The 8,637-nt window shown below is 48.8% G+C and overlaps 1 protein-coding gene across 4 annotated transcripts; it reads left to right on the forward strand.

The window, feature by feature from the left end:
• The first annotated feature begins 237 nt into the window (after window positions 1–237).
• Window positions 238–2,789, forward strand: LOC123088045 (thermospermine synthase ACAULIS5). Of its 4 annotated transcripts, none has more exons than XM_044510196.1 (10): window positions 238–322; window positions 477–643; window positions 761–922; window positions 1,084–1,186; window positions 1,297–1,385; window positions 1,631–1,790; window positions 1,880–1,955; window positions 2,128–2,186; window positions 2,306–2,442; window positions 2,522–2,789. In XM_044510196.1, exons 2-10 carry the CDS (start codon window positions 477–479, stop codon window positions 2,607–2,609), a joined length of 1,041 nt encoding a protein of 346 aa, XP_044366131.1. In that variant the 5' UTR covers window positions 238–322; the 3' UTR covers window positions 2,610–2,789. The 4 variants fall into 4 exon arrangements, 3 of the variants coding, with proteins under 3 accessions (XP_044366131.1, XP_044366130.1, XP_044366129.1); XM_044510195.1 differs by having other exon boundaries at window positions 270–322; window positions 445–643; XM_044510194.1 differs by lacking the exon at window positions 238–322 and having other exon boundaries at window positions 342–643.
• The last annotated feature ends 5,848 nt before the right edge of the window (window positions 2,790–8,637 follow it).

Genomic DNA, 8,637 nt, shown 5'->3' on the forward strand with positions numbered 1-8,637 from the left:
GAGCGCGCGTAATTTTTTTGCAGCGTCCGCTGGAGCCAGCGCTCTGCGACGCGGAAAAAGTTGCTATTTCGAAGCTGTAAACTTATTTTAGTGCGCCGCGGTTGCGCGCGGGTTGGAGATGCTCTTCTGCATTGAAAGAGGCCAAAATCACGTACTCCTGCTACTGTCGCTCGCCCCTTGAAAAAGACCGCATTCTGCTCTTCTATAAACCCAGTTCAAAGCCAGCGGTGAGATAGACTGGACCCTTCGTCAGATCGTCACCCGGCCCTTTTCTAGTCTACGACGTCCTCTTCTCGCTCGGCAAGAAGGTTAACATATAGGAGTACGTGTACCAGGAGTTTGTGTGTTATTAAAGCATGTCGAGCAGTGCAGAATTTGTACGACGACACCACCGACACACGCACCTACACTATATGCACCCAGTGACCCTCTCAGCTTTCGCAGAGCCACCAGTTAACTTCGCTCTTGTCTGCAAGATGTTGGGAGTTGGTGAGATGAACCACCGGCTCGAGGCGAATGGGCACGGCAAGCCGGTGGCCATGGCGAAGCAGGAGCAGCTGCAGCAGAGGGGAGATCATGAGGAGACCCTGTGGTACGAGGAGGAGATCCATGACGACCTCAAGATCTGCTACGCCTTGAACAGGTACCTAAATCTTAAGCCTCTTTGAGCGGTCATGTGAAATCTTGGCTTCTTTGAAGCTGCCATGGACTAAACAAAGTGACCTGTGTGCAATTTTTTGCTTTCTGTGCTGCTTGAAAGCGTGCTGCACCGAGGGAAAAGCAAGTACCAGGAGATTGCCCTGGTTGATACCAAGTGTTTCGGAAAGGCTCTGATAATCGACGGGAAGATGCAGAGCGCGGACGCGGACGAGTTCATCTACCACGAGTCCTTGATACACCCGCCGCTTCTCTTCCATCCCAAGTAAGCTATCCTATCAGTCCCCGAATTGGGCTTGGTTTTCAGTCACTCTTGGGTCAATGCAATCTGGATATTTCATTCCAAACTACGAGTAGTACTCCATAGAGAGATATGGCCTAGAGTATTGCACGTTTATCTCCTACCCAAAAATCATATCATTGCAGCCCGGAGACGGTGTTCATCATGGGCGGCGGCGAGGGATCAGCGGCGAGGGAGGCGCTGAAGCAAAAGACCGTCCAGAGGGTGGTGATGTGCGACATAGACGAGGTGCGTTGCGCGTACCACATAACACCAACAGATCCATCACGTCCACAAACTTGTTGTTATATGGGTCACACAATTAAACACGTCCGTCCAAACGTGCACGACGACGGCAGGAGGTGGTGCACTTCTGCCGGACGCACCTCAGCGTCAACTGGGACGCGTTCGCCAGCGACAAGCTCTGCCTCGTCATCAACGACGCCAGGTACTACCTTCGTTCTGGTTTATTGGTCCTTATTATATTTTGTGCTAAATTTTAACCCAAAATTTAACTAACAAAATATTATTGTGTGTCATCAAAAATAATATCATCAAAAACTATGTTCAAAGACAAAAATAATATCATCGAAAACTATGTTTAAAGGACGGGGTAGTACTACACTAAACACAGTACTACTCACAAAAACTGAATCAATGAGCCAACTGGACGTTGATTGATGGATGCTGCAGGGCTGAGCTAGAGAAGATGCGGGAGGAGAAGTTCGACGTGATAGTGGGGGACCTCGCGGATCCCATGGAGGGAGGCCCCTGCTACCAGCTCTACACCAGGTCCTTCTACGAGCAGGTCCTCAAGCCCAGGCTCCACGACGGTGGCATCTTCGTCACACAGGCAAATTCAAAAGCTTTGATTTTGCTACCCGTCGATGCATCTCAGTCAGTCTATTAACTCTTCTGCTTGTCTTGTTTGGGTTAACACAGGCTGGACCAGCGGGCGTCCTGACGCACAAGGAGGTCTTCTCATCCATCTACAACACCCTTAGGCACGTCTTCAAGCGTGAGTATATCCAATCAAGCTCTCTACTTATTTTTCAAAGCATTGAGGTCTCTACTTATGAACCATACATGTCTTGCCTTGATGATGTAATATATGCAATTATGCATACATATGGGATGAATAATTTGCAACTAACTAGGTAGCTGGATCTGCCTGCTGGTTTTGATCACAGATGTGAAAGCATACACTGCCCACGTACCGTCCTTGGCTGACACCTGGGGCTGGGTCATGGTAGGCACCACCCTTGTCAATAAATTTGGATCTGATAGTACAAGCACTGTTTTCATATTATGCAGTGGAGAGTAGTGATCGACGTGCTTCTGTCTCGTTGACAACATGCATGCCTGTAGGCATCAGATCATCCCTTCACCCTCACCGCCCAGCAGATCAACGAGAGGATCACGGACAGGATTGATGGCGAGCTGTCGTACCTCGACGGGGAGACCCTTATTTCTTCAACCACTCTCAACAAGACCGTCTTCCACTCGTCAGTCACCGCCTCCTCTTGCTCTCCACTACTACTACTCTTGGGACACAAACAGATAACATGGACTTAAAACATGCAGACTATTGAATGAAAGGCATGTGTACACGGAGGATGACGCGAGGTTCGTCCACGGACATGGGACTGGGAGGGCAGCCATGCTTAACTGAACGGGAACCCTCCGACCTGAAGTCATCGACCGGTCATCTATATGCATGGGAAAACAAGGGGAGAAACCAAGTGCAAATTTGATAGGAGCTATTCAAATTAAAACTGTCAAGATGAAGTTCTCTCGTGTTTGTTTCCTATGAATTGAGAATGATGACAATAAAATAATTATATTATGCCAAGTTTCATCCATAAATTGCAGTGAGTGTCCAATTGGATATCCCAGTGGATAGCATCCTCATATCCCTGGCTAATAACGTAGTGCCAGAAAAACAATATATGTTGAACAAGGCTTTGTAGTGTCAAGAATCGTTCGCGGGTACAGAGAACCAAGGTATCAATTCGCGAAGTTCTCCCGCGAGCACATGATTATACCTACACTGAACTAACAAACTTTACCATGGTTACCTTAAAAAAATGTAACGTTCCCTCTCCCATCTTACGTCCCCACCCTTCGTCCAACCTCCTCGTACGACCCCCACCCCTCCACTGATTTTCTTTCCTCCCACCATCGATTTTCTTTCCTCCCTTCACCGGTTCTCTCTTTGGTTACCTCTGATCTATATATCTATACCTATACTAATTAGAGACTCCCTAGAAATTATTACGTTAATCAAAAATTAGGAGTCGTTATTCTTTGTGGGGCCGAATTATTACGGTATAGATCAGTTGATGCTATTTCCATACTAATTAGTCTCCCTATAAATTATTACTTCAATAAAAAATTAGGAGTCATTAATCTTTTTGGGACCGCATTATTACGGTTTAGATCATCCCATGTGATTTCCATATTTTATTACGTGTAAATCAATCCATATATCCTTCGATTGTAATATTGATAGGAGGACTTCAAATTAAAATTGTCAAGATGATAAGTTCTTTTGTGTTTGTTTCCTATGAGAACGATGGCAATAAAAGAATTATATTATGCCGAGTTTCATCCATGAATTGCAGAGTGTGTCCAATTGGATATCCCAGTGGCACTAGTAGAAAACAGGGCTTTGGTTCGGGCCTGACCAGCACATTAGTCCCGGTTCTTCACGAACCGGGACCCATGGGGGCATTAGACCCGGTTCATGAGCCCAGGGGGCCGGCCGGGGCCCCGTGGGCATTGGTCCCGGTTCGTCTGGACCCATTTGTCCCAGTTCTAGGCACAAACCGGGACCAATGGGCCGAGCTCCTGGCCCACATCCATTGGTACCGGTTCGTGCCTTAAACCGGTATAGAAGGGGGGCTTTAGTCCTGGTTTATGCCACGAACCGGGACAAATAATTCGCCTATATATACCCATCGTCGCGGCAGAGCACTCTGTTTTTTCTGGCCAGCGAGGGGAGGGCATTTGGGTGCTCTAGCTCACCTCCTATGCACATGAGGTGTTAGATGAAATGCCCGAGCCACACTAGTTAAGCTTTCTCCTCTCGAAGCTCGACCTCGGAGCTCCATTTTCCCCGAGATTTGTCTAGATTTAGCTGGCAGTCACGCCCCGTCCCCGTTTTCAGCGCTGTTGATCGCCCGCGCCGATCTCGTCGCTGGCACCACCGTGGTGAGCCTCTTGTTCTTATATTCTTTCTGATTTTCTTACTTTAGATAGATACTTTTCTGATTTTCTTACTTTAGATAGATATTTGTCTGATTTTCTTACTTTTGACACACATGATTATATATAATGCACGCAGATGAACCGACAATGGATGTATGGTGACAAACACACCTCCGAGTACATTAAGGGCGTGCATAATTTTCTCGAAGTGGCTGAGGCAAACAAGCAGAATGGTTTTATGTGTTGTCCATGCCCTAAATGTGGGAATGCGAAGTCTTACTCTGACAGGAAAATCCTTCACACCCACCTGCTTTACAAGGGTTTCTTGCCACACTATAATGTTTCGACGAGGCACGGAGAAATAGGGGTTATGATGGAAGACGGCGAAGAAGAATAGGACGATGACAACTATGTGCCCCCTGAATACGGTGATGCTGCAACGGTGGGAGCTGCTGAAGATCAAGAGGAACCAGACAATGTGCCCGATGATGCTACAACGGGGGAAGCTACTGAAGATCAAGAGGGACCAGACGATGTGTCCGATGATGATGATCTCCGCCGGGTCATTATCGATGCAAAGACGCAATGCGAAAGTCAAAAGGAGAAGCTGAAGTTCGATCGCATGTTAGACGATCACAAAAAAGGGTTGTACCCCAATTGCGAAGATGGCAACACAAAGTTGGCTACCGTACTGGAGTTAGTGCAGTGGAAGGCAGAGAATGTTGTGCTTGACAAAGGATTTGAGAAGCTACTGAAAATGTTGAAGAAGAAGCTTCCAAAGGATAACAAATTGGAGGTGCAGAAGATACATGCATGCCCTAATGACTGCATCCTCTACTGCGGTGCATACCAGGATTTGAACGCATGCCCGGTATGTGGTGCATTGCGGTATAAGATCAGACGAGATGACCCTGGTGATGTTGACGGCGAGCCCCGCGAGAAGAGAGTTCCTACGAAGGTGATCTGGTATGCTCCTATAATACCACGGTTGAAACGACTATTCAGAAACAAAGAGCATGCCAAGTTGATGCGATGGCACAGTGAGGACCGTAAGAAAGACGGGAAGTTGAGAGCACCCACTGACGGGTCGCGGTGGAGAAAAATCGAGAGAGAGTACTGGGCTGAGTTTGCACGTGACCCAAGGAACGTATGGTTTGGTTTAAGCGCGGATGGCATTAATCCTTTCGGGGAGCAGAGCAGCAATCACAGCACCTGGCCCGTGACTCTATGTATGTATAACCTTCCTCCTTGGATGTGCATGAAGCGGAAGTTCATTATGATGCTAGTTCTCATCCAAGGCCCTAAGCAACCCGGCAACGACATTGATGTGTACCTAAGGCCATTAGTTGAAGAACTATTACAGCTGTGGAATGGAAATGGTGTACGTGTGTGGGATGAGCACAAACAGGAGGAATTTAACCTACACGCATTGCTGTTTGTAACCATCAACGATTGGCCCGCTCTCAGTAACCTTTCAGGACAGACAAACAAGGGATACCACGCATGCATGCACTGTTTAGCTGACACTCAAAGTATATACCTGGACAAATGCAGGAAGAATGTGTACCCGGGCCATCGTCAATTTCTTCCGACCAACCATCAATGTCGAAATAAAAGGCAAGCATTTCAAAGGCGAGGCAGATCACCGGAAGAAGCCCGCCATGCGTACCGGTGATCACGTACTTGCTATGGTCAATGATTTACACGTAATCTTTGGAAAGGGTCCCAGCGGACTAGCTGTTCCGAGTGACGCTGGGGGACACGCACCCATGTGGAAGAAGAAATCTATTTTTTGGAACCTACCCTACTGGAAAGACCTAGAGGTTCGTTCTTCGATCAACGTGATGCACGTGATGAAGAACCTTTGCGTGAACCTGCTAGTCTTCTTGGGCGTGTATGGGAAAACAAAAGATACAACTGAGGCACGGGAGGACCTGCAACGTTTGCACGAAAAAGACGGCATGCCTCCAAAGCAGTATGAAGGTCCTGCCAGCTACACTCTTAACAAAGAAGAGAAGGAAATCTTCTATGAATGCCTGCTTAGTATGAAGGTCCCGACTGGCTTCTCGTCGAATATAAAGGGAATAATAAATATGCCAGAGAAAAAGTTCCAGAACCTAAAGTCTCATGACTGCCACATGATTATGACGCAACTGTTTCCGGTTGCATTGAGGGGGCTTCTACCGGAAAACGTCCGATTAGCCATTGTGATGCTATGTGCATTCCTGAATGCAATCTCTCAGAAGGTGATTGATCCAGAAATCATACCAAGGCTAAGGAGTGATGTGGTGCAATGCCTTGTCAGTTTCGAGCTGGTGTTCCCACCATCCTTCGTCAATATCATGGCGCATGTCCTAGTTCATCTAGTTGACGAGATTGTCATTCTGGGCCCCGTATTTCTACACAATATGTACCCCTTTAAGAGGTTCATGGGAGTCCTAAAGAAATATGTCCATAACCGTGCTAGGACAGAAGGAAGCATCTCCATGGGCCATCAAATAGAGGATGTCATTGGGTTTTGTGTTGACTTCATTCCTGACCTTAAGAAGATAAGTCTCCCTGAATCGCGGTATGAGGGGAGACTAACTGGAAAAGGCACGCTTGGAAGGGACTCAATAATATGCAGGGATGGATATTCTTGGTCTCAAGCACACTAGACAGTTCTACAGAACTCTACCTTGGTGACCCCGTATGTCGATGAACACAAGAACAGTCTGCACTCCAAGCACCCGGAGCAGTGCGACGACTGGATTACATGTGAACACATCAGGACTTTCAGCATTTGGTTGGAAACACGTCTTAGAGGTGACAACACTATTTGTGATGAGTTGTACTCGTTGTCCAGGGGACCATCTTCGACTGTATTGATTTACAAAGGATACAAGATAAATGGGAATACATTTTACACGATCACCCAAGATCAAAAGAGCACCAACCAAAACAGCGGTGTCCGCTTTGATGCAGCAACAGAGAGGGGAAAAGACACATATTATGGTTACATAGTGGACATATGGGAACTTGACTACGGACATTATTTTAAGGTCCCTTTGTTTAAGTGCAAATGGGTCAATCTGTCAGGAGGCGGGGTACAGGTAGACCCACAGTGCGAAATGACAACAGTGGATCTGAACAATCTTGGGTACACTGACGAACCGTTCGTCCTAGCCAATGATGTGGCACAGGTTATCTATGTGAAGGACATGTCTACCAAACCAAGAAAAAGAAAAGATAAGGAAGCGAATACATCATACGATGAGCCAAAGATAGTTCTATCAGGAAAAAGGGACATCTTGGGAGTGGAGGGCAAGACAGACATGTCCGAAGATTATGAAAAGTTTCATGAAATTCCTCCCTTCAAAGTCAAGGATGACCCAAGCATCCTGATAAATGATGAAGATTATCCATGGTTCACTACGGGAAACAGATAATTTGCCGTCAGGGGGCGTCTTTGCCGTCAGCTTTTCATCGGGCAGACGGCAAAGAAAGGGTTTGCTGGCAACAACAGACGGCAAAGAAAAACTGACGGGAAAATAGACTTTGCCATCTGCCAGAAAAATCACAGATGGCAAAGAGCTCACTTTGCCGTCTGCAACAAAAATCACAGACGGCGAAGATTTTTGTCGTCTATATTTCTTTAGGAGACGGTGAAGATTATTTGCCGTCTGTATTTTATTTTTCAGACGGCAAAGTGAGCTATTTGCCGTCTATATTTTTTCGCAGACGGCAAAGAGAAAGCACATCACGCGGATCGATCACATGGATCGATGACTTGGCAACATCTTATACGCACATCCGCATCCACCAGTCCATCCACACCCCACCCACGCACGATGCACGCACCCCCAGGACAGCACCCACGCGCCCCACGTCCTTTCTCTCTTATCCCCACCCCCACCGCATGTCTCTCTCTCCCTCTCGTTTCTCTCCCACTCGATCCAAATCGAGCACGACCCCCGGCCATGGCCTCGCCCCCAACCACTTCACGGCCACCTCCCCTGTCTCCACTTTAGGCCTGCCGGCGGCCGCGGCCACCTCCCCTCTCGCCATCGTAGGCCTCACCGGCGCCCGCCACCACCTTGCTAGCCGCCATGTCGCCGGCCGGCCCCGGCCACGCTGGCCATCATCTCGCCCGCCGGCCCTGGCCTAGTCACCCCCAGCGGCCTCCGCGCCCCGGCGCTCGTCACCCTCGGCAGTCTTCGCGCCCCGTCGCCCCCGACGGTCCCGGCCCCATCACCCCCGCCAGCCTCCACCCCGGGCACCGGCTGCGGCCTCGAGGTCGCGTGCTCTGCCTCACGAGCTCCATGGCGACAGCAGCCGGGGACTCCGCCTCGCAAGCACCACCCATCCATGACCTCCCTTGCGTGTCTCCCGAGTGTGGCTGGGACGGAGCCGCACGGCTGAGCAGGTCCAAACGGCGGCGCGCGGCTGAGCGGGTCCAGACGGTGGCGCGACGAGCAGGACCGTGAGGCGGCGTGACGAGCAGGACCGGG

Source organism: Triticum aestivum, chromosome 4A, assembly GCF_018294505.1.
Source record: "Triticum aestivum cultivar Chinese Spring chromosome 4A, IWGSC CS RefSeq v2.1, whole genome shotgun sequence".
In the NCBI taxonomy this organism is placed as follows: domain Eukaryota; kingdom Viridiplantae; phylum Streptophyta; class Magnoliopsida; order Poales; family Poaceae; genus Triticum; species Triticum aestivum.

Bases quoted from the DNA above. Each gene is read 5' to 3' on its own strand.
- LOC123088045 (XM_044510194.1), top strand. From the start codon at position 357: ATGTCGAGCAGTGCAGAATTTGTACGACGACACCACCGACACACGCAC. The intron at 923-1,083 runs GTAAGCTATCCT...ATATCATTGCAG, and splicing joins CCGCTTCTCTTCCATCCCAA to CCCGGAGACGGTGTTCATCA. The intron at 2,187-2,305 runs GTAGGCACCACC...GCATGCCTGTAG, and splicing joins ACACCTGGGGCTGGGTCATG to GCATCAGATCATCCCTTCAC.